This window comes from Amia ocellicauda, chromosome 12 (genome assembly GCF_036373705.1).
Source record: "Amia ocellicauda isolate fAmiCal2 chromosome 12, fAmiCal2.hap1, whole genome shotgun sequence".
Classification (NCBI taxonomy): domain Eukaryota; kingdom Metazoa; phylum Chordata; class Actinopteri; order Amiiformes; family Amiidae; genus Amia; species Amia ocellicauda.
The window spans coordinates 22,834,272-22,860,945 of record NC_089861.1 but is presented as its reverse complement, the minus strand read 5'-3'; the positions used below and the strand labels follow the sequence as shown (position 1 = coordinate 22,860,945).

Here is a 26,674-nt window from a genome sequence, read left to right as displayed (position 1 = left end):
TAGTCACGAGCCATCAAACAAAGCCAAATTGCTTGAATTTTTGAATCAGCAGTGGCATAAAGTCACCCAAAATCAATGTGAAAAACTGGTGGACAGCATGCCAAGACTCATGAAAGCTGTGACTGAAAATCAGAGTTATTCCACCAACTATTGATTTCTAAAATCTTCCTAAATTAAAACATTAGTATTGTGCTTAATAATGAATATGAACTTATTTTCTTTGTGTTATTCATGGTCTGACAACACTGCATCTCTTTTGTTATTTTGACCAGTTGTCATTTTCTGCAAATAAATATTTGTATTTGGAATTTGGGAGAAATGTCAGTAGTTTATAGAATAAAAACAAAAATGTTCATTTTACCCAAACACGTTCCTATAAACAGTAAAACCAGAGAAACTAATACTTTTGCAGTGGTCTCTTGTTTTTTCCCCAGAGCTGATATATATGGATCATTCTCCCAAAACATGTACCACTAGTTTTACCACATTTATTAAAAAAATGTACATGCAATTATCTATTATATTCTTGTGTTTTTTTAAATTATGAAATGCCTTATCTAAAGACATCTGTATGTAAAAATATAATCAGCCTCCTAGAGTCTTGATTGGAACAAAGTATAACAATATATAAACAAATATTATCTTGTGTTCTTGGTTGTCTGTTATATTCATTTTAACATATCTGTGTGTGTTCATGGTCTAAATGGGTGGATGTCACATTTTTAAAAAGGAGCGTGCTCTGTAGGGTTACAGTCAAGGGCTATGGGAAAGGGAGCAAGGTGGAAAACAATCAAAAATGCAAGAAACATAATACAACTCTGTGAAATGCTATCTAACGGGGATTAAAATGACTAAAATTACAAGTACTGTCTGAAGTGAGACACCTCGAACCAAATCACTCATTCCACTCCTGACACATATTAACCCTTCTAAATTTAGCAACTGTCATTTTCCCTCCAATAGGTAATTGCATAATGCAGAATAAATGCTCCAATTGGATGCCGAGTGGAAAAAAAATATATCCTTTCAGGTACCGATCAAACATGATTTCAGGACATGGAAATCTCAAATAAATTATTTGTTTTTAATGATTGCATAACACTGCATGCATTATCATCCAATTTTTATGAAACTGACTTTACACTCACCTAAAGGATTATTAGGAACACCTGTTCAATTTCTCATTAATGCAATTATCTAACCAACCAATCACATGGCAGTTGCTTTAATGCATTTAGAGGTGTGGTCCTAGTCAAGACAATCTCCTGAACTCCAAACTGAATGTCTGAATGGGAAAGAAAGGTGATTTAAGCAATTTTGAGCGTGGCATGGTTGTTGGTGCCAGACGGGCCGGTCTGAGTATTTCACAATCTGCTCAGTTACTGGGATTTTCACGCTCAACCATTTCTAGGGTTTACAAAGAATGGTGTGAAAAGGGAAAAACATCCAGTATGCGGCAGTCCTGTGGGCGAAAATGCCTTGTTGATGCTAGAGGTCAGAGGAGAATGGGCCGACTGATTCAAGCTGATAGAAGAGCAACTTTGACTGAAATAACCACTCGTTACAACCGAGGTATGCAGCGAAGCATTTGTGAAGCCACAACACGTACAACCTTGAGGCGGATGGGCTACAACAGCAGAAGACCCCACCGGGTACCACTCATCTCCACTACAAATAGGAAAAAGAGGCTACAATTTGCACAAGCTCACCAAAATTGGACAGTTGAAGACTGGAAAAATGTTGCCTGGTCTGATGAGTCTCGATTTCTGTTGAGACATTCAGATGGTAGAGTCAGAATTTGGCGTAAACAGAATGAGAACATGGATCCATCATGCCTTGTTACCACTGTGCAGGCTGGTGGTGGTGGTGTAATGGTGTGGGGGATGTTTTCTTGGCACACTTTAGGCCCCTTAGTGCCAATTGGGCATCGTTTAAATGCCACGGCCTACCTGAGCATTGTTCCTGACCATGTCCATCCCTTTATGACCACCATGTACCCATCCTCTGATGGCTACTTCCAGCAGGATAATGCACCATGTCACAAAGGTCGAATCATTTCAAATTGGTTTCTTGAACATGACAATGAGTTCACTGTACTAAACTGGCCCCCACAGTCACCAGATCTCAACCCAATAGAGCATCTTTGGGATGTGGTGGAACGGGAGCTTCGTGCCCTGGATGTGCATCCCACAAATCTCCATCAACTGCAAGATGCTATCCTATCAATATGGGCCAACATTTCTAAAGAATGCTTTCAGCACCTTGTTGAATCAATGCCACGTAGAATGAAGGCAGTTCTGAAGGCGAAAGGGGGTCAAACACAGTATTAGTATGGTGTTCCTAATAATCCTTTGGATGAGTGTATATGTGTGTGATAATATGGATCTGATATAACCATGACTCTGTAGTTTCTATTCAATACTACAATGGGCAACAAAATTGTGTGCTTAGACACAGTGTTTCAAACTTGACATGGGGAAGAAATTGTAAATAACGATCTAAATGTTTTATTTCTTGATCAAAGTCTAACTTCTGTTTACAATGAATAACTAATGCAGACAACAATTGAGCCATTTTAGTTAAAAAAAATATATATATTCTTGTGTTTGTGATGATTACAAACCATGTGACAGTGTTTAAGAAAACTACAACTGAGGCAGAGCTTTGCACCCCAAATACACCTTACTCAGCTTTTGCGGCAAGAACTTGTACCGGACTGGAGGAGATGTAGAACAACTGAGGTGAGAGCAGAACCATCATCCAGAAATGGCCCCCCAGGTAATTCTAGACCCTCTACCTTCCAATGGGATAATCAAGGTTGCCCGGTAATAAATGTGGGACATATAGCTAGGTATTGTCCTACTGGTAGCCAGGCAGTGCTGCCTTTTAAACTAGAGGGGCCAGTCACAGTGGGTCAGTTGACTGGGAGCCCCATTTTGGACCCTCCACATGTTAATCAACAAGGTTTTATAGGAACATGCCCTCAAGTGGAAGTACAGTTTAATGGTGAGAGAATGCACTATTTATTGGACACTGGGTCTCAGGTGACCCTTATGACTGAAAGATACTACCACAGGGTGTTCCTTAAACAGGGTTTGGGTTCAAAGGGGGATGTAGGCTGGTAGTCTTTGAGAGATGCTAATGGTCTAGATATGCCTTATGTGGGGTACGCTATTATGGACATTCAGGTTGGGGAAGTTAAACTTCCTGGTATAGGTGTTGTGGTCATGAAAGACGGTGGGGTGGACAAATTGCCAATATTGGGAATGACTGTTATTATATGCTGGGAAGTCTTGTTTGCTGACCCGCAGGTGCAAGATGCCTCTTTCTCTAGACAGTGTAATGGAGCCACTCGTGGAGCATGGGAGGCTGCATTCCAGAACTGCCAATGTGTTCAGGCACAGTCCCCTGCCGAGATTCAAGGGGTGTTGCGTTCGGCATATCATCATCCAGTTCAAGTGCCTGCTCAGAGTGAGTTGGTGTTGTGGGCCAGAGTCCCCTCGGGAGTGAAGAATGGGCAGTGTGTGCTGGTGGACCTTCTGGATCAAATGGGGGAAATTCATGATGCAAGAACTGTTGGCAGGGTAAAGCATGGTCATGTCATGGATCGTGTAAGAAATTTAAAGCAATTCCCCCTCTCACTAGGCCGCTACCAACGTCTCGCCACTGACGTGACCTGCAGCCCTGTGGCGATGAGGGGGCCTAATGATCTAGAATTGATAGTCGTGAGTCCTGGAGTGTTGGAAGTTGGAGTTCGCAGTGTAGAGGCTCAGGTGGGGCAGCAGGAAGCAGTGAACAGTCTGGCCTTGCAAGGAGAGGGGCTGTCTAAGGGGCAGCAAGAGGAGCTGTTGTCTCTTCTCCACAAGTGGGGTAATGTTTTTGCCTTTAATGTGGATGATTTTGGATGTACATGTGGAGTACTAAATCAAATCCCGACTGGCGACGCTCCCCCTGTTCACGAACATTATCATCCGATTCCTCCTACTCTCTACCAGGAAGAGCGTGGGCTACTGGAAGCTATGTTGCAGCACCTATTGTGTTAGTTTGCAAAAAGGAGGGGTCAAGGCGGTTTTGTGTTGATTAAAGTAAGTTGAACGCAGTGACCCTTTGCCCCGGATAGAGGAGGCCATGACCCCACTGTCAAAAGCAACCTTAAACTCTACCCTAGATCTAACCAGTGGCTAATGGCAGGTCGAGGTGGATGATTGTGACAAGGAGAAAACTGCTTTTGCTACCATGGGTTTATACGAGTTTAACCGGATGCCATTTGGGTTATGTAATGCCCCTGCTACTTTACAACGGCTCTTGCAAAGCTGTTTGGGCAGCTTACTGACTGAAACCTTGTTAGTTTACCTGGATGACGTTATTGTGTTCTCCCCAGATTTTAAGACTCATCTCTGTGATTTAGAGGTTGTGTTCGAACGGCTGTCATAGTATGGGCTAAAACTGAAACCAGAAAAGTGCCGCCTATTCCAGAAACAGGTGAAGTTCCTGGGACATGTGGTGGGTGCGAAGGTGTTTCCCCAGACCCTGAGAAGGTGGACAGTGTGTGAGATTGGACTGTGCCCCAAACTGTACGACAGTTTGTCTCTAGGGTTTGCTGGTTATATTCGCCATTTCATCAGGATTTGCAGCAATTGCATGACCACTCCACACATTGTTGATCGGTGTGCCCAAGCGAGGTAAGAAAGTCAACCATATTACCTGGAATTCTGATTGTGAACAGGCATTCCAGACCTTATAGCAAAAGTTGACGGAAGCACCTATACTCGCAATTGCAGACTTTTCTCAACCTTTTTTATAGTACACTGATGCAAGTAAGAAGGGGCAGTGCTAGCTCAGACACAGGATGGTCAAGAGAGAGTGGTGGCGTATTGCAAGTCCCCTTGGTCCACCTGCAAATGGCTAAGTTAGGAGCAACAGAACAGTGATGGGCAGCTCAACTGGCTAACTACCAATTTGACCTAAAGTATCAACCAGGGAGAGCCAATGTCAATGCTGATGAATTGTCTCTGTTACCATTTCAAGAGACAGAACAGCTGGAAGGTCTGGAGTGTGGATTGAGCTCCTCTGTTCAGGTGGCTGCGGGGATAGCCCGCTGTCATCATGGGACCCAGAACGATGGAAAGGACTCCAAGAAGCAGATTCTATGCTCTCCCGGGTAAGGTTGTATTTAGGATGAAAGGAAGTACCTACTTCTTCTGAGGAATGATATGGAGAATCCAGAGAGACAGTTAGAGTTTTGACGCAGTTGCGAGTTTTAATCAAACTCTGCTGAATATGTTGGGCACTGACCAGCAAGGCCAATGGATGTGCCACATGCCCGAAAGAATGCATGCCTACAATAATGCAGTTCACGCAACTACCGGATGCATCCCCTTTTTCCTGATGATTTATCCCAATACAAAACTAGTGGAGGTGTCGCTGGGATCTTGGGTAGGCCAAGAAGAGGTCCGTACTGAAGAGTGGGTACAGTCCCATCATGAATGATTGTCCCTGGCTAATGGTAAAGTAGGGGAGCATGCGGCTGGCCAACGGGACAAATCCAGGTATGATGAAGGTACGAAAGATTTGCCCTTATTACCAGGTGAGAGGGTCCTCATGCAGACCAATCGAAGGCATGGATGCGGTAAGCTGGCTGAAAGATAGGATCATCGGCCATGGGTGGTAGTAGGCCAGACCCGACCTGATACGCCTACTTATCGGGTACGACCAGAAGGAAGTGACGGACCCATAAAGGCTATCCACCATAACTGACTTGGGCATGCGTCTTTCCACCTTGAGCTATACAGCCAGACGGGCAGGTACAACCTCAGTTTAACCAGGACCCATTGTTAATGTTCTTTGGAGGTGCCTATGGTTCTGCTCTCCCTCAGGTTAAAGTCTCCAGTGTCACTGGTCCTCCAGATGAGATGGACATGGATCCCGGCCCCTTGGAAAAGTCAGGTGGACCAGCGGCTAGAGCTAGACCTAGTCCTCTGTCTCTCAGAATGGATCCCAGTTACTGACCCTCAGGAAGGAGAAGTCGGAAGTACTGACTCACTCGTCCACTTGGATGACACCCCAGAAAATGAAATTGTGAGATGCTCGCAACGATCCACACAAGGTAGACCCCAGCCCGCTATAAAGATTAAGTAGCTGACCCCAAAGAAATTTCCAAGAATCAATGGTAACAAGATGGTCTCCAGGACGGGAAACGATAAAGTAGGGGAGTGTGTCACAGCTGCACATGCATGGCCTTTATAAGCACTATCACTTTTTTTTATACCTAATTACTTTTATTGTGTAATCACTTGTTTGTTGAAACTTTATGTATTGCACTTTATTTTGACACTTTGATTTATCACAATCACGAAGCAAGTTTAATTTGGGCATGTCCGTGTGCGAAAAAGAAAACACCTGCAGTTAATTAATTGATTTAGAACCCGATAATAACTTTTAACCAAAGATTGGAAGACACCTGTGACAGCACTGGACTCATAGCTGGAAGGTTGTGGGTTCAAATCCCAGGTGGGGCAGTGTTGTTGTACCCTTGAGCAAGGTGCTTCACTTAGATTGCTCCAGTAAAATGCCCAGCTGTATAAATGGGTACAAATGTAAATCGCCCTAGATACAAATAATGTAATGTAATGTGACAGAGAGCCGAGGAAGGCTTGTGCAGTGGACACACAGTGCAATCGAGCAGAGCTGTGGGAAAGGCTCTGTGGAGGGGAAACGAGCACTGTGGAGTAGAGGGCGAAAGGGGTGGAAGAACCAATCAGCCACCATAAAACGTCAGCAACATCCAAGGGAGGAGACAGGTTGCAGGACGGCAAATCAGTGAACCAAAAATCTAAATGGGAAGTAACACCATTTATTCTCTTGTTGCCTGGTTTCACCCACAAAAAGATTGATATCAAGTCACTGCTTTCCCAGTTCTTTTATGGTTTAATTGATAGTATTTTAAATTTAACTTATCTATTTTTTAATCTTTTAATCTGCCTTTAATTCTAAAGTAGCATTTTATCTTTGGGAAATAAGGACAAGGAAGAGTGAGGCAAGGCTGATTTAATATATAGGATTTTAGCACTGTCATTTATTTTATATAGCTACTGGAGGCACAGGACCAGAGGCACAGGCAGAAGAGTTTGCAGGTGATCCTGAACCTGCATCAGACAATGTACCCTCAACACTTTTCTCCCTTCTGTTTTTTTTATTTTATTTGATACTTTGCACCCTAGCAATGTAGTGGGTGTTCTTTTATTTGCTACTTCATGCCCTAGTAAATTAGTGGGTTTATTTTAAGTGTTGGTTTTCATGTATCAGGTTTTAATTACTTGTATGTGTTTACAATTGTTTAACCCCGTTATCTAGTAATAAAACTGCCTTTTATACTTGCAACTTGGTGCTGTCTGTCGCTTGGTCATGCCGGCCATTGGTTTTACATCCAGAGTGGAGTGTGGAAACATTAGTAGGTTGTAGACCGGTGTCTTGGGTCCTAGTGCCTCTAACCACTAGGTGGCGTAGCTGGCTACAAATATTTTGAGTGTCCCGTGACACCCGTCACATATCTAAACGGTAACACTTTACAATAATGGGCATTAATTCCTCATGAATTCCAATAGTACAACACAGGAAAAACACATTAATACATGATTTAACTCTTGTGATCTTAATTTATTAAACATGAATTCCATATGAAATGTTTTCCTCACTTACTGTACTTGTGTAGATTGTAAACTGGAACTTGTAAAATGTATTATTTTGAAATGTTGTTTTAGCTAAATTGAATTTGTAATGATTGATTGCCCTGGATAAGGGCATCTGCCAAGAAAAAATAAAAATTAAATAATAAAATAATAATAATATGAATAAGAGCCTTTAAATCATTATGAATTCACATACTTGAATTACGAATTAAGTTAATCTGAGTTCACAAGAATTACATGTGTTCATGTGTTTTTCCTGTGTTGTCCATTTTGCAATCGGAATTCATGAGGAATTAAGGCCTATTATTGAAAACTCACATTACAAACACCTAGTGTAACATCTTCACGTAGGACTTAAAACATTTATCAACATATTCCCTCATTTACATTTGCAGTTACTATGCATTTTTTGTATTATTATTAGTTATGCACATTTTATAATACATGAAAGCAAAGTATGTTTTTCACTTTTTTCCTCTTCTTTTTCATACACTTGTTAGTTTCTGCATTGTTTTACCTTAGGGAGATTGCATTAATGCATCACCTTCTTTAAAGATTGAAAAAAAAGTTAATAAATAAAAAAAAACACTTTTAGAAACCTGACAGAATCATAGCACTTAGCTATACAAACGAAAGTCATATTATTTATATGTTTCTAAAGTATTTTATTATATATTATATATACAAATAAATTGATTAGACATATAATTGAAGCAGACACCCTAAGATCCATCACTAAGCTTGATTATATTCTTGGATCTATAAATAATTAACAACAAATCAAGCAATTTGTTTGTGTAACCTTTTAGATGACCTTATCTTGGTTTCTGCAGATTTAGTGTGTACCGTGATTGCGGAGCTTCATTGCTGCATTCAACAAGGGCTGGTTGACTTTCAAGGCTGTGCTGAGCTGCTTAAAGAGCTTCTGGATGGAGAACTGAGCTGGCAGAGAGAACCCCTCATTGGTGGCACTCTTTTGGCACTCTGCCTCAAACTGTGAAACCATCTGAAAAACAGGCCAATACAAACACATTGAAGCAAAATGCTCAATAAAGACAGCTACAATGGAGTGGAATGCAGGTTACACCATCACTGGGGGGGGGGGGGGGGAGAAATCGAATGTTGCGGTCTGATTTATCAACTTGGATTAACAACCAAGATAGTGGATATATTACAATAAAAAGCAGTGTTCTTCAAAGCAACCCCGAAATCCATCAGGTTTTAATAGGAATCTTTATGTCATCAACCTAAGAAATGAGTGAAATTTAAATTAGCATTAAAAACATTAAAAAACAATTAGCACACATACTGTAACTAATAAGACTTACAGTAACAGTTACATAATAGGATATGAAGATACTTTCTCTAAATTAAGAATGACTGCACCCATAGCTTGAAATCACACTACTGTGAGAAGCTAGTTCAGCTAGTCAAGCCAGTCAATCAAGTTTTTCTAAACATAAACACATCAAATGGAATAATAAATTGATCCATGTTAGAGTGATTTAATTAATAATGAGACTTACGAATATGAGATTCCTTCTAGACAACGCAAAGGAAAAGTAAAGTAAAGTTCAAGTATGCCCTTAGTGGTATAAGAACTTAAGAACCTAAGAAAGTTTACAATCGAGAGGAGGTCATTTGACCCATCATGCTTGTGTTGGTGTCCATTAACAACTAAGTGATCCAAGGATCCTATCCAGTCTATTTTTAAATGTTCCCAAATTTTCAGCTTTGCTGGGGACTTTGTTCCAGATTGTGATGACTCTCTGTGTGAAGAAGTGTCTCCTGTTTTCTGTCTTGAATGCCTTGAATCCCAATTTCCATTTGTGTCCCCAGGTGCGTGTGTCCCTGCTGATCTGGAAAAGCTCCTCTGGTTTGATGTGGTCGATGCCTTTCATGATTTTGAAGACTTGGTCGATCGATCAATCAATCAATCAATCAGTAAATTTTTATTTGTATAGCGTCCTTTGCAGAGTAGCCACAGAGCGCTTTACAGACTGGAAAACATACAACAAACGTACAGCAAAATAAAATAATACATAAATACAATAAGTAAAATAAATATAGACCTGTAAGCATTTTACATGATCTAGAATAAAGTAAGTGAACAAAACCATCTAGCCACGGAGAAGAGAAAAACTAAAAACTCCCATGGATGGCATGTAGGAGAAAATGAATCTCTGGGGTCCACGGCTTAGGGCCCAGTCCTAATGGTTGCCTCCCCTCCAGGCAGTATAGTTATTACAGCAGCAAAGAGACCAGAAAGTTCTTTATCGGTGCTGCTGGCTGTGCTCTTCCCTCTGGAGGAGGCCTCTTGCTGGCCATCGGGGGTGGGGGGGTTGTACCATCAACAGCCTTTGGGTTGTGATGGCTCGTCAGACCTTGGGTGTGGATGCCCCTTTGGCCCTCCGTGGTGGGGTGCCCTCCGTGGTTGGGTTCCCTCAGTCTCTCAGTAGGACATTCCCTTCAGACCTGGAATAAGTCTGGTTGCTCTCCTCTGAACTGCCTCTAGAGCAGCGATCAAGTGTGGAGCCCAGAACTGTACACAGTACTCCAGATGAGCTCTAACATTACTTCCCTTGTTTTAAATTCTACACTTCTGACAATATACCCTAACATTTTGCTTCCCCACATTGTTTGGATGGAGGAAGTGATGAGTCCACATAGACTCATAGGTCTTTCTCATGTGATACTTCATCTAGTTCTATTGCTCCCATAGTGTAATTATAGTGGACATTTTTATTACCTGCATGTAATACCTTGCACTCGTCCACATTTCACTGCCAGGTGTCAGCCCATAACTGAATATTATCTAATACCCTTTGAATAGCCTGTGCTCGTTGCCCAGCCTCCCTCATAATCATACCATAGACAAGGACATGATCAACTAGAGTGGCACGAATTTCATCCGAGACTGCTTGTCTCCTTCACCCTTCCTCTTCCTTGTCATCGTCCTCCTCCTCCACCTCCTCCTCCTCTTCCTCTGACTCTTCCTCTTCATTCACCTCTTCCTCCGCTCCCTACTGTTCTTCCTCCTCCTCCTCCTCCTCCTCCTCATCTCTGGTGTCCTTGACCTCTTCCTTCATGTCTCTCTGGATCCATTGTTCCAAAACTGATTCAGGCCCTTTTATCTATCTATTGATGGTTCTGATTGGTGTGAGAAAAATTTTGACTCTTAGTGTTTCCCTGGGTAATTGTGTGCTAATTGTGTGCTAATTGTACTCAAGCTGTGCTGACTTGAGTGAACAATATTGAATGCTAGTGCTTTCTAAATGACCACATGGTTCAGGCAATGAAAAATGAAGGGATTTGTGTGTAGAGTTTTGCAGTTCAACAAATCTGACTCATGTGTCAAAACAGGGGAATAGTGTTTATAGTTTAGGGATTTGGGTGTGCTTTTTGATAAATGGCGTTATGGTTTTGAAATTTTAGTTCAAAAGCCTGGTTATAGTGTTTAAGCAATCAAGCAAAACTGTAATGATCTGGACTCTGGGATAGTTAGCAAACGTGTCAAATTTTCAGACGATATTAAATAGGTGGCTCAGCAGATACAATCTCGGCAGCACAGGCTATTCAAAGGGACTTAGATAATATTCAGTTGTGGGCCGATACCTGGCAGATGAAATTAATGTGGACGAGTGCAAGGTATTACATGCAGGCAATACAAATGTCCATTATAATTACACTATGGGAGGAATAGAACTTGAAGAAGTATCACATGAGAAAGACCTAGGAGTTTATGAGGACTCCTCACTTTCTCCATCCAAACAACGTGGGGAAGCAAAATGTTAGGGTGTATTGTCAAAAGTGTATAATTTAAAACAAGGGAAGTAAGTTTAAAACTCATCTGGAATACTGTGTACAGTTCTGGGCTCCACACTTCAAGAAAGATATCGCTGCTCTAGAGGCAGTTCAGAGGAGAGCAACCAGACTTATTCCAGGTCTGAAGGGAATGTCCTACTGAGAGACTGAGGACCTGAACCTTTTCACCCTGGAACAGAGGAGACTACGTGGGGACTTGATCCAAGTCTTCAAAATCATGAAAGGCATTTCTATTAATTTAGAGAAAGTATCTTCATATCCTATTATGTAACTGTTACTGTAAGTCTTATTAGTTACAGTATGTGTCGTCACAATCTGGAACAAACTCCCCAGCAATGTGGTTGAAGCTGACAACATTCAAATACAGACTGGATAGGATCCTTGGATCACTTAATTATTAATGGACACCAAACGAGCACGATGGGTCGAATCGCCTCCTCTCATTTGTAAACTTTCTTATGTTCTTATCACCAATTTACGAAAAGTAAGTTTGCTTAAAAGAATGCTACGCTTCAGGCCTCGACTTTGGATTTTTTTTTTTTACAAAAATTATTTTGTGTTCCTTTTTATCATTTTCTCTTTTTTTAGAACTAAAATAGTAAGTCTAAACAGATATAAGATTATCAATACGGTATACAAGTGGAGGGGCTGTCAGTCTCACTGCAGCTAAGGAACATGTGCTTAAACATATTTTTGACTCACTTTGTGGATTTGAATAATTTAGTAACACGCACCTGCAATTTTTTAAAACAGCTATGTCATCTATTTAATTGAATCACTTCATAAATATTTTTTAAATGTATGTTTATTAAATTAAGTCTGCCCAGCTTGAGTTTTATGCAAACCTGTTTTCGGTTTTCACCTGCAATTCGGAAAGGAGCTGGGTTGTTCCTGTAGCATAATATTTAAGCAACAGTCTTCTGATTTTTTGTAGGTTTTCAGTTATGCAATTAATATTTTCTCAATGTGTTGTCACCTATGTGTCTTTCAGTACAAATAATACTGTCAAAATGTATGCATTACTGATAGTGTGGAGATAAATTGAGATTTACATAAACATATTCCACTTGAGCCATGTTTTGTCACCCAACCAAAAGTAGCAGCCCTTCCTTGAACCTCTTCCCATGTTGTACATTCCTCTGCCTCAGAATTCCTTTAGTATTCCCAATACTAAGTGATATTTCACACTAATTATTCAGTTCCAGAATATCCCAAATCTCCAATTTCCATGGTGGAATATATATTCAGAACATTCAGTATTCTGAAAACTAGTGGACTGCTCAACGTATATATTATGTGCCGACAAAAACTGAACAATTCGGAGTTCACAATGGTAATACATAAAGTGATGGTGTGATTTATTTATAGTGTACCAATAGCCAATTTTTACAATAAAAATGCACACAAATACAGTACAAATAAATATTAAAATCAAATTAATTCTTCTTCAAAGAAAATGAAGAAAATTATACATTCAAAAATATTCACCAAAAATAAAAATAATTAATTTACAAGAAAAACTACAAAAAACTAAATTCTAAATAACACCTTCAATGATGAATAGTGCTTCTGCTTATAGCTCTATTCACTCTGCTTCTACACAGCATTATTCTCTCTAATACACACCACCACTGCAAACTGCCAACTGACTCTTTCTACCACTTATTCAACTCTAAACCCCTTGACTAACCATTACATTTTTCAGTAAACACAATCAATGATTCTCCATTTCTAAAATAAAGGCAACATTTTCCATAAATGCAATGAATACATTTATAATAAACCATAATCATACATTTCATACCAGTATTTCTCATTGATTTTCAAGATTTAATTACATTTGGCAAAGTTATTGCCCCCTTTTACACAACAGTCAAAGTGCATTCTAACCTGGGTGAGTGTCAGCTGTCCTTTCTCAGCTCGAACAAAAATATTATCTGGACCCCCTCTGAGAATGGTATTTTGGAGGAATTCCCTGGGAAGGGAAAACAAGACAGCAGTAGAGGTCTGACATTGATCCCAGCACCACAACACACTGACACATATCATTGTGCAGGGTAAAAAGAAAGCACAATATGAAAGAATCTGAAAACAGGTTAGAAAACATTGACATTAAGTTATGAAATCTAGAGATATAATTCTAATCCACTCCATTGCTTTGTCAAGTTGCAGTGAACCTGTTCAGGTGTAAAATAAAGAAGACATCAGAAAGTTTTGATACAGGTGTCCGTAATGATCACATCCACATATTCCCTGTTTCACATCCCATATTCCAATATTATTTTCTCATGTTCCTGTGTTCAGCACAGGATCCAGAAATTAGGAAAAGGAAAAAAGCAGACAGTGGAGAAAACATCCATTTTGTTTTCAACAGTGGGGTGTGTGGAATAAATCTGTCCAAAAAATTTCCCACGTACCAAATCAGCCAAGCTAGAAGAACATCAAATAAATACATGATAGCAGTGGGCCAAAGACAGAGTAAAAACAGTCATCCGGCAGTGTCAATTTCATTAACTGAGACCCAGACGCTTCTTTAACATCCTTTAATTCCCAAATTTGGAGTTGTGAATTAATGTTTGGTGCCAAACAAGCTCATATTGCTACATAATGATTAAGTAACCTAATGCGTCTTAACCACTTATTTAAAATTTATTGCATCATAGTTCTAAAGAAGCATATCAATGATTTAAAGTAAGATCAGTTCTAGGCACCCTGAGACAACCTTCGCTGAGGTATTTCTCAATGGTTTACTAGCCCTTAAGAAGGCAATATGCTTTGCCCAAATAAAACCTCCAATTTTGTTTATATGTATATGCTATAGAAGAAATAGCAGCAAATCCATGCAAACTTAATCCTATTTCTTTGCATTTGTGAATTTCCTAACAAACTGCAATTTGAGTAACAACATTTTAAAAATAACAAATAAAACAAATAATCTAACACACAACTCAAGATTTTCTTGCTGGACTATTGTCATAAATATAGAACAGCACAACTGATTTGTGTAACATTACATTATGAAGCAGCAATGGGTGTTTTCATCATTGAATGTGGTTGTCAACTGTTGTCATAATCTACTCTTCAATTGGTATCATCATTTAACCACTGGTGATTGAAGACCTTTATTCAATTTGACAAATTAAGCAAATCGTAACTTTAATAAAGTAACTGAGATGCCTGATGGAATGAAACTCTTAAATTCATACATTTCTAAATTTACAGCTCAAAATGTATAATTATACCTTTCTTTTCTATTTTTCTTTACTTTGTAATCTGTTGATGAAATCATTTTATATTAACCAATGTAACTGGCCCCAAATCTTTAACAGAGGCATTGTAAATGGTTAACAAGGCATTCTGTGTTATAAAGTGGCATACAATGTATTCCTTTAACTGCTGAAAATGCTGTAAAACTGTACCTTGTGTTCTTCACCCTCAGAAAAAAACTAAAATGCCACTAATTGGGATAGAATGAATGATGTTTTTTTAGTGTCTTTTTTAACACATTTAACTTTAACCATGTGTTTTTTGTTTCCACATTTAGTAAACACTTAAGCCGTTTTTTCCCATTTATAAAGATTTCATTTTTTTTAAATAAATACTTAAATAAATGCTTAATCTCCGTTTCTGAACAATAAATATTTATCGTTTGATTAAATATTAAACTAAATCCTAAATCTCTGAGTGGCAAATTAATATATAGTTTTTTAAATAAATATTTACTCTAAATCGAACTGTTTAATCTAAATATAAATGTTAAATGTGGAGTTTGCAAAATTAATATATAGCTAACATGCAAATACAGTCCTGTCCCTCTGGTCAGTCAGCCTCTCACAGCAGTGGGCGGGGCTAAGGTAACCTATTTCATGAGAGCTGCGTTTCGGTGTGTCGGGGCATCAAATTGTCTGATTGTGTTTCTGTGATGTGGTCAGTGGAGCTACTGGTCACTGATCCACTGAGTGGACACTGGCTCCCAGTAAAAAATGAATTCAAAACAATCACCAAACTGTGGATGTGGCAGGAGAGTCAGGGCAGGATTTTATATACAGTGAGCTGCCAGCGGAGCAGCAGACCAGGGTGTGTAGTATAAACTCACAGAGAATAGTTTCCCCCTTTGAGACACTGGCCCACAATCACACCAGCATATTGGATTTCGAATAAATAACACACAGTCCTGCTCATCAGTGGTCCACTCATAATAAGATGGAAGACAGGCAAACAATCTGACAAGGAGAAATCCAGAAGGCAAAAACAGGAACAATACAAGGGTCAATCGATTGAGCAGACAGGCTAGACAAGGAGATCCAAAAGAGGTAGTCGAGAACAAGAAGGCAATTGTCAAAACACAGGTAGGCTACAAAGCCAGGATAAATACTCAGCAATACTTCTAAAGAGAATGCAAGACTTCACAAATTGACTGAGGGTCAGAGGGGAATATACTGTATACTGTGTGGAGGGGAGCAGATGCCTGGGTTGAGAGTGCTGGACCAATGGGAAGAGGAGCAAGATGGAACAAGTGCACATGGGTGAAAGGATGTTAAGTAGCTGATTGTCCAGGTGCTGGGGAATGTGAGACACAGGGTTTAGTATTTGGGAGAGAGGGACCTCGGTGGTGAACTGAGGTAGGATCTGGTGAACCCGTGACAGAAAGATTGTGAGATTCAGTCAAGTTTAATTTAGAATGGCACGTAAGATATGCATTTATGACGTTTCAACATGTTTTTAATTTCCCCGAAGTTAATGTCATAACAGAAACACTGGGCTTTGTGAGCTGCGCTTGCTAAGCAATGATGAACCTGAAACGTTTGCTGCTTTTTCTCTTGAGCCTTTTCAGACCCGATTCCACAAAGAAATAAATGTCTGACTTTGTTTCATTGTCAGTGCCGTGTGCGGACAGGATCTCTTCTCTTAATTACAGACACATAATGCATCGCACTACCGCCATTTAAGGGATCAAGCCCCCCACTGCTGTGAGAAGCTGACCTGACGGGGGCCGGACTGTATGTACATGTTAGCTATATATTTATTTTGCAAACTCTACATTTAACATTTATATTTAACATTTACATTTATATTTAATCATTTATATTTAGACTGAATATTTATCTAAAAAACTACATATTTATTTTGTGACTAAGAGATTTAGGATTTAGTTAAATATTTAATCAACCGATACATATTTATTTTTCAAAAACGGAGATTAAGCATTTATTTTAAAAAAAAAAACGTATTCTTTATAAATGTGGGAAAAACAGCTTGTGTATTTACTAAATGTGGAAGAAATGTATATGTGTGGAAAAAAGACACTCGGGGGAAAAAAGTGTGCGCTGTTTTACATTAAAAGTACTTTCTGGATACAACGTGTGAATCAGTGTTACATATTGAGGTATTGCTCAAATTGTTTGTCACTGCATACCATAGGAGTAGATTAATGTGATTGTGCCTGTGTGTGCACAAAAGGCTTACAGATGGTGTTTTCTGGAAGAGTATAGATCAAACTGGAGGTGTTGAACTTGTTTTTTTTGTCATGTGACTCTCCCCATTCCACCCACTCAGTCATATAAATCGGTTTAGTCATAGATATCAGATGATCGGTATTACTAATACTAATTTGATCAGGCAGCCTCAGAGAAAATAAAGCGTATGCTAATAAAAACAAGAACGCACGTAAAAGAACTATACATATTAAATGCAATATATATATATATATATATATATATATATATATATATATATATATATATATATATATATTAAAAAGGTCATGTAAACAAAAATGATGTAATCGTTAGAAGGTGATGTTTAAGGGAGAACTGTTCGTGCAGTAATCTGTGCAGCGCACATTAGGTCGCAGACCTGTCACCGCACAGCCTCACCGCGGATCAGGGCGCATCTCTGCGGTCCTACCTGCGCAGCCCCACGGCCTCCTCGTACTTCTGCAAAAGGACCGGCATCCTGGGAGTCAGCAGGACTGCCCCCCCACCGAAAACCACCGCTGTTTTCACCGACATCACTGCAACGTTATTTTGATCCAAGATTTTTGATCAGTAAAGTGAAAGTCAACTAGTTTATCAAGTAGTCTCTCTCTCCTCCCCCTCTGGTAAAGCAGGGTTTGTGAATGCAGCGTGTGGGCAAATCTTGGGAGGGAGGCGCTTGTTAAATATACATATACAGTGGGGGGGAAAAGTATTTGATCCCCTGCTGATTTTGTATGTTTGCCCACTGACAAAGAAATGATCAGTCTATAATTTTAATGGTAGGTGTATTGTAACAGTGAGAGACAGAATAACAACAAAAAAATCCAGAAAAATGCATTTCAAAAAAGTTATACATTGATTTGCATGTTAATGAGGGAAAAAAGTATTTGACCCCTTCGACTTAGTACTTGGTGGCAAAACCCTTGTTGGCAATCACAGAGGTCAGACGTTTCTTGTAGTTGGCCACCAGGTTTGCACACATCTCAGGAGGGATTTTGTCCCACTCCTCTTTGCAGATCCTTTCCAAGTCATTAAGGTTTCAAGGCTGACGTTTGGCAACTCGAACCTTCAGCTCCCTCCACAGATTTTATATGGGATTAAGGTCTGGAGACTGGCTAGGCCACTCCAGGACCTTAATGTGCTTCTTCTTGAGCCACTCCTTTGTTGCCTTGGCTGTGTGTTTTGGGTCATTGTCATGCTGGAATACCCATCCACGACCCATTTTCAATGCCCTGGCTGAGGGAAGGAGGTTCTCACCCAAGATTTGACAGTACATGGCCCCGTCCATCGTCCCTTTGATGCGGTGCAGTTGTCCTGTCCCCTTAGCAGAAAAACACCCCCAAAGCATAATGTTTCCACCTCCATGTTTGACGGTGGGGATGGTGTTTTTGGGGTCATTCCTCCTCCTCCAAACATGGCGAGTTGAGTTGATGCCAAAGAGCTCGATTTTGGTCTCATCTGACCACAACACTTTCATCTAGTTCTCCTCTGAATCATTCAGATGTTGGCAAACTTCAGACAGGCCTGTACATGTGCTTTCTTGAACAGGGGGGCCTTGCAGGCACTGCAGGATTTCAGTCCTTCATGGCGTAGTGTGTTACCAATTGTTTTCTTGGTGACTATGGTCCCAGCTGCCTTGAGATCATTAACAAGATCCTCCCGTGTAGTTCTGGGCTGATTCCTCACCGTTCTCATGATCATTGAAACTCCACGAGGTGAGATCTTGCATGGAAACCCAGACCGAGGGAGACTGACAGTTATTTTGTGTTTCTTCCATTTGCGAATAATCACACCAACTGTTGTCACCTTCTCACCAAGCTGCTTAGCGATGGTCTTGTAGCCCATTCCAGTCTTGTGTAGGTCTACAATCTTGTCCCTGACATCCTTGGACAGCTCTTTGGTCTTGGCCATGGTGGAGAGTTTGGAATCTGATTGATTGATTGCTTCTGTGGACAGGTGTCTTTTATACAGGTAACGAGCTGAGATTAGGAGCACTCCCTTTAAGAGAGTGCTCCTAATCTCAGCTCGTTACCTGTATAAAAGACACCTGGGAGCCAGAAATCTTGCTGATTGATAGGGGATCAAATACTTATTTCCCTCATTAACATGCAAATCAATGTATAACTTTTTTGAAATGCGTTTTTCTGGATTTTTTTGCTGTTATTCTGTCTCTCACTGTTAAAATACACCTACCATTAAAATGATAGACTGATCATTTCTTTGTCATTGGGCAAACGTACAAAATCAGCAGGGGATCAAATACTTTTTTCCCTCACTGTATAACGATTATTCTTGGTGACTACAAACCACGAAAAGATCAGTCATGTAACTGTACAAATACATGGTACATTTTATGCCTTCATTTCCTCTGCTGGTTCCTCTTTATCAAGAGTATTAACAGTGCAAGTATAAGCATAACTACATTTCTGGTAGAAGTTTGTCAAATGATTGAATGACCGCTGCTTAGGTTACAAATTTGAGGTGAATTGTAATGATTAATGAGGGGAGTATACATTTAAAGGATGTGTGTTAATGATTTACACTAAAAAAATAAATAAAAAGTCCTTAAATAAAAACCTCAATGGCGTATGAATATAGTTAGCTGTAGTAGCAGTATTTGATGGTGGTGGAGATACAATTTATAATAATAACAATTCAACATGCATTATTTTGGGTTATAATATTATAAAATCTTTCTGATCTACATTCACCAACTGTTAAAAAAATTCCCAGGGTTGCCAGCAAGTTACTGTAAAATTAACGTTATCTTGCTGTAGCTGAAATTTACAGTTTGCTACTGTTTTTGCAAATACAGCATAAAGCTGTTATTTTACTACTTTAAAAGTAAACTACTGACAAAAGGATCAGCAGTTAATCTTGCCTGCAAACATATTAGCGATACTGGGCTACTGTGGAAATTCAGCAGCCTGTGATTAATCAGACTCATTTTGTTTTCTTTACAGGAAGCCCTCTGTGCTAAGAGCCTTCACTTCACTGGATTTGGTGACTGAGGTATGTATGTACAGGTGCAAGCCCATAAAGTGCTTCTGCTGTCAACGCGAATATGTTTTGAACAGTTTTAACACACTGAAGGATCACACCCCTGTTGCTGTCATGTGACTGGATGGCCAGCTTGGCTTGGCCCTGGAGGAAGTTGTCCAGCTGCACTGTCTTATTCTTACAGTGCTTTACCCCGAAAATAAAATGTGTCAGAGAGCAGGACACCCAGCCAGCAACCAACTCCTTAAGAGCAACAAACAGAGGACATGTTGAAAAGCAGAGAAACACCCCTATATCCCTTTGCTCCTGTTGGAACAGAGCATGCAGTGGACCATCAAGGAATATGAGCAGATGGCCTGTGTGATATGGGCCAAGGATGGCATGCTGGAGGACACCTGGTGGCTGACAGCTGCACAGAGAGCGATGCTGCAAAACACAGGGGATTTCTGCAAAACGCAGGTGAGCTCACCTGTGGCCCTTTCATTCATGCCAAAGTTCTGATTGCTCATTGAACAAATCAGTTTAATAGTGTTTGCACCTGGAGGGCAGTGTGTTGTTAGTGTTGAGTTTTAGTGATCAAAGCTTGGTATATTGAATGGCAGTGCTTTCTACATGAACACATGAGCTCCTTGGATCACTTAGTTATTAGTGGACTCCAAATGAGCATGATGGGTCGAATGGCCTCCTCTCATTTGTAAACTTTCTTATGTTCTTAGGTGTCACTGATGAAAGTTATGGTTCATGTAGAGAACTGTGTGTTGGGGTTAGCAAAAACAGTTTAATGAATCTGAAAGTTGTGTCAAAACCTGTGTGAAAATGGTTATAGTTTTGTTGAAATAGTCTTTCTTTTGGGACCTATACTAATGGTTTGGGATATTGTGTCCACCAAATCAAGTTCAATGATTGTGAAAAACTGTAATCAGGAACATGATGCAGGGAGAAGTCATAAGCATTTGTTATTGATGGAAACGCACTGCTCAAAAAGTAGGACAACTAGATGAAACAGCAGCAGGCATCTTTTATTTTATATATTTTTTTTAACAAATACCATACATATTTGGTTTGTACTTTTGAAAATCCACTCACCCTGTCTGACACAGTAGACACAGTACAGTAATACAATGCATTATTGTCTTTTCGCTAAATGACATCATAACAGAGGAAGACACGTGTGTGGTAAACTAGCAACCCGGACCGCCGGCGAGGCTGTGATGTTCTGCGACTGACGGACACAACAGACTGACGAAGAGCAGTAAACATGTCACATTGGATTACAATGACTAATGCCGACATCCAGAGGCACTACCGAGCCGAGAGTGAGTCTTTACAGAGGCTTTGAATACTAACTTGCCTGTGGGGGGGACACTCCAATAAATGAGCAAGAAAGACAGTAAAAGTATTTTGAAACGCAATTGCACTTGTTTATAAAACAACTGTTACCATTGCTAGTCATGTGGACACATTAGCAATATTTACTGATGATTATATCTCATGCACATATGTACAAACATATGCATATTATATATGTACATACATCCATATGGATCAATGATTACACTTCTGATTCTGTGTAATCAAATTTTGGTAAAATCCTTGAATTCTGTTTTTATTTTCATTTCAGTCGGTAAAGTATTCCACAGATGTGTGTCTTCATAGAGAAAGATGATGGCCCAAAAGTTGTTTTACATTGTGCCACTCTGCAATTGCCCTTCACCAAGCCTTGTGTGGCAACTCCATCACTGCTAAGTTTTAAAACAAGTTGGCAAAATATATGTTTACTAAATACTATTGTTTATATAATAACGCCATAGGTTTCATTGTTGACTGGGATCCTTGGCTCCAGACTGTAATGCAATAAGATAAATATGAGAATACCATGGCATGCATAGACAACTGAGCTGAATTAAGAGGGATACAATATCTTAACATTCGGAAACAATTTAAATTTGCCTTGATTGTTTTGCCAGGTGTCTTAACATGTTGATCAAATTTCAATTCAGAGTCCAATGTGATACCTGTCACGGTCTCACCTGCTATTCCTTCATCTCACCACCAGAGGTCTCTCTCTCCCGAGTATTAATCCCTGTGCTTCTTTCTCTCAGTTCCTGAATCAATCAGTCACATTACATTCCTTCTATTCATGTGCACTTGTTCTGTCTTTCCCCTCTCCCCATTGGTCTTTCACCCTTTATCCAGTCATCCCTTTCTCCCTAAACACAGTATATAAACCTCTTTGTTCCATAGTATAATTGATAAGTCTTGTCTTCTCTCCTGAAACATTTCTGAGCATTCTTCCTTGTTTACCTACCATGTTTAAACTCCTGTTTTCCTGTCCTTGACCACCTCTTTTGGATCTCCCAATTTATTAACCTGTTTGCCTGATCGAGCGACCCTGAACTGTTCCTGTTTTCCCTTCTGGATTTCCCCTCTTGGATTGTTTGCCTTTCTGCTTTGCTACTAAAGAGCCTGCACTTGGATCTATACACCTTGCCTTTGAGAAACGTTTCAGATGACTTAGCCACTATAATGGATCCAGCGGCTCTATTTGACGTAGCTGCAGCCTTGTCAGCTCAAGGAACCTTGTTGGGTCAACACGATCAAATGCTGAAACAAATAGAAGCAACCTTGGATCAAGTCCTCAAGAAACTAAGTAAACGATCTTCCGATCTCTCCGCAGATGTTACCACAGAAGCTGTTCCAGTTCCACCCACTCCCGCTGTTTCAGATGGTCCTATTCAGATGGCAACACCAGATAAATACGATGGCTCTCCCGACTGCTGTGAAGGTTTTATTCTACAGTGCTCTCTCTACTTCTCTCACCACTCCTTTCCCTCTGATGAAACAAAAATAGCATTCATTATAACACTGCTCACTGGAAGAGCACTTCAGTGGCCGTCTGCTGTTTGGGCTCGCCAGGGGGAGGTAACCCGGTCACTTTCAACATTTCTGTCACATTTCAAAGACGTTTTCCACCACCCAACAGCTGGGAAAGATGCTGGGGAACAATTGCTCTCTCTTCATCAGGGCAATTCATCAGCAGCGGATTATGCTCTGAAGTTCCAGACCCTGGCGGAGATTAGCGGATGGGGTGAGCGCTCACTTATCACTGTTTTTCGTCTCGGTTTGAATGATGATCTACAATCCGAATTAGCCTGTAAGGGCGAAGCACTCGGCTTGGAACCCCTTATCCAGCTTGCCATTCATTTAGATAACCTTATTAAAAGAAAAGGGACACATACCATGTTCTAAGTCATGTCTCTGAATCTGAACCAATGCTGAATCTGAACTCGACTTTCTGCTGAAGAAAAACTAAGAAGATTTCAACAACGTCTCTGTCTTTACTGCGGACAGTCGAGACATTATCGTGATTCCTTTCCTAAATGTGCTGGATCTTCCTCAGCTTCCCTAGAGAAATCTGTGAGTACTGAGCTTTCTCCCTTAGTTTCTCCTGCACAATGGATTTTCCATGCCAGTTTTCTGTTTGGTTCAAAACAAGTGTTTCTATCTGCACTCATAGATTAGGGGTCCACGGGGAACTTCATAAATAAAAGAACTGCTGAACGATTGAAAATTCCACTGGTGCCAATCCTACCACCCCTTAATATCAAAGCTATCAATAATCAACCCATTGGTTCTGGCCCGTTTACCCAGAAGACCAAGTCCGTCACTATGTCTATTGGATCACAACACACTGAGCAGTTACCTTTTCTAGCAATCAAGTCACTTGGAGTTGACATTATACTTGGATTCCCATGGCTTGATCATCACAATCCAGTTATTTCTTGGTCTGAGTGGAAAATTATATCCTGGGGTCGTCAATGTTCCTCACATTGCTTGTCTTCACTTTGTAGAGCTACTCCCATTGAAAGTCCTCTTCTCTCCACACTGCCTGAGATTCCACCTGAGTATCAGGAACTGGCCGCCGTTTTCAGCAAAACCCGAGCCTCCTCCTTACCACCATATTGCCCATGGGTCTGCACCATTGATCTCTTTCCAGGCACTTCTCCTAGGGGATGCATTTATCCTCTTTCTCTTCCAGAGTCGCGCAGGCCATGGAAGACTACATTCAAGAAGCCTTGGCTCAGGGCATAATTTGTCCTTCTACATCACCTGCCGTGGCTAGTTTCTTTTTTGTCGCAAAGAAGGATGGTGGTCCATGACCTTGTATAGATTACAGGGGGCTCAATGCCATAACTGATAAATATTGCTATCCTTTGCCTTTAGTACCGGTGGCCCTGGAACAAGTCAGAGGAGCCCGTTATTTCACGAAACTGGATTCACGCAGTGCTTATAACTTAATCCGGATAAGAAAGGGGGACAAATGGAAGACAGCATTCATTACTCATACAGGACATTATGAGTATTTAGTAATGCATTTTGGCCTTGTCAATGCACCCTTGGTCTTCCAAGCCTTCGTCAATGAGGTATTACGACCTTATCTCCACTGTTTTTTGATTTGCGTATATTGATGATATCCTGGTCTATTCCTCTTTTTATTATTATTATTATTATTTTTTTTTTTATTATTTTTTTTATTATTTCTTGGCAGATGCCCTTATCCAGGGCGACTTACAACATAAGTGCAAAAATACAGAAAAGTACAAGGTATCAATCATAACAAATTCAACTTAGCTAAAATACAGCAATTAAAAATACATTTTACAAATTCCAATTACAATTTACACAAGTACATTAAAAGACTTCTTACATCCTGGACGGTGAAAGCTAATGGCTATCAAGATGTAGAGTTACAGACTAGGGCTACGGGAAAGGGAGCAAGGAGGAGAACAATCAAGAACGCGAGGAGCATAATAAACTGAAGTGCAATCTAGCAGGGATAGAGGACTAATATTACAAGTGCTGTCGGAAGAGATGCGTCTTGAGTAAGCGCCGGAATGAGGTCAAGGACTCTGCTGTTTTGACTTCAGTGGGCAGGTCATTCCACCACTTAGGGGCCAGGGATGAGAAGGAGCGGCTCTGGAGGAAGGAGAGTGGAGAGGATTTCTTGGGTTTCACTAACTTCTACCGCCGTTTAATCCGTAACTTTAGTTAAGTTGCCTCTCCGTTAACCTCTTTATTGAAAGGATTTGCTCAAAGTTTTTCTTGGTCAGAAACTGCAGGAACTGCATTCAAGAAACTCAAGACATTGTTTACTACTGCGCCAGTTCTCAAACACCCTGACCCTAACCTTCCTTTCATCTTAGAAGTGGATGTCTCAGAAACCGGAGTAGGAGCAGTACTTTCACAACGACATGGACAACCATCTAAACTTCATCCTTGTGCTTTCTTTTCTAAGAAACTATCTCCAGGGGAGAGGAACTACAACATTGGAAACCGAGAATTCTTGGCTGTGAAGTTGGCATTCGAGGAATGGAGACATTGGTTGGAGGGTTCTAAAAGCCCCTTTTTGGTACTAACTGATCATCGAAATTTGGAATACATCCAGGCAGCCAAAAGACTCAATCCTCGTCAAGCACGCTGGGCTCTCTTTTTTATTGTTTCCAATTCACCTTAACTTATTGTCCAGGATCAAAAAACATCAAGGCAAATGCACTGTCTCGACAGTTTGACTCTAAACATGAACGCTCATCTTCGGATCCCATCTTGCCATCTTCCTGCATTGTCGCCCCGATACGATGGAATATCCTGAACCAAATTCAGAGAGCTCACTTCGGACCCTGCCCCCATCAATTGTCCATCTACCAAAATCTATGTACCATCTTCCGTACACCTTTCCCTCCTACAATGGCTTCAGTCAACCCCTACTTCAGGACATCCTGGAATCCATCTTACCATTACCTTGGTCAGGAAGAAGTTTTGGTGGCCCTCCTTGGTTCAAGACATCACCCAGTTTGTTCGTTCCTGCTCCACTTGTGCCCAATCCAAATTTTCCCGGCACCTCCCAACAGGTTTCCTGGAGCCCCTGCCTATACCTCAGCGCCCCTGGTCTCACATCTCCATTGACTTTGTAACTGATCTTCCCAGTTCCCAAGGGTTTACTACTGTCTTAGTGGCAATCAATTGGTTTTCCAAATCATGCCGACTTATACCTCTGAAAGGCCTTCCTACTGCAATTGAGACTGCTGAGGCTCTCTTTCAATATCTATGGTTTACCTGAAGACATCGTTTCAGATTGGGGTCCTCAATTCACCTCTCGTGTATGTTCTGCATTCTTTTCAGCATTAAATGTAAATGTCAGTTTAACCTCTGGTTATCACCTTCAGTCTAATGGACAAACTGAATGTTTGAATCAAGAAATTACTCGGTTTCTTCGATCATATTGCAGTACCAACCAAACTGAATGGAATCGATTCTTACCTTGGGCAGAATATGCACAAAATTCTCTAACCAGTTCTTCCTCGGGCCTTACTCCCTTTCAGTGTGTGCTAGGATATCAGCCACCCCTGTTTCCGTGGGACGAGGAAACCACAAACATTCCAGCTGTTGACGATTGGTTCCTCTGCAGTGCTACTGTCTGGAATGCAGCCCATGTCCATCTCCACAGAGCGGTTCATTGACAAAAGATCTTCGCTGACCGCCATCAACACCCCACTCTGCAATATCACCCTGGACAGATGGTATGGTTGTCAACATGGGATATCAAGCTGAATCTCCCATCTAGAAAGTTAAGTCCGTGTTTCATTGGACCCTTTCCCATACTCCGCCAGATTAATCCTGTTACTT

The 26,674-nt window shown here is 40.6% G+C and overlaps 1 protein-coding gene across 2 annotated transcripts in view; it reads right to left on the bottom strand.

Moving 5' to 3' along the window:
* Window positions 1–17,628, bottom strand: part of LOC136764579 (bifunctional epoxide hydrolase 2) — a 41,435-nt gene extending 23,807 nt beyond the window's left edge. The window contains exons 1-3 of one of the 2 annotated variants that reach the window (XM_066718755.1): window positions 17,421–17,628; window positions 13,404–13,488; window positions 8,535–8,694 (exon numbers count right to left, since the gene is read on the bottom strand). In XM_066718755.1, coding sequence (XP_066574852.1) covers window positions 8,535–8,694; window positions 13,404–13,488; window positions 17,421–17,524 — 349 coding nt within the window. In that variant the 5' untranslated portion in view covers window positions 17,525–17,628. The remainder of the gene's footprint in view (window positions 1–8,534; window positions 8,695–13,403; window positions 13,489–17,420) is intronic. The other variant, XM_066718756.1, reaches the window with a different exon arrangement.
* Window positions 17,629–26,674: the final 9,046 nt, after the last annotated feature.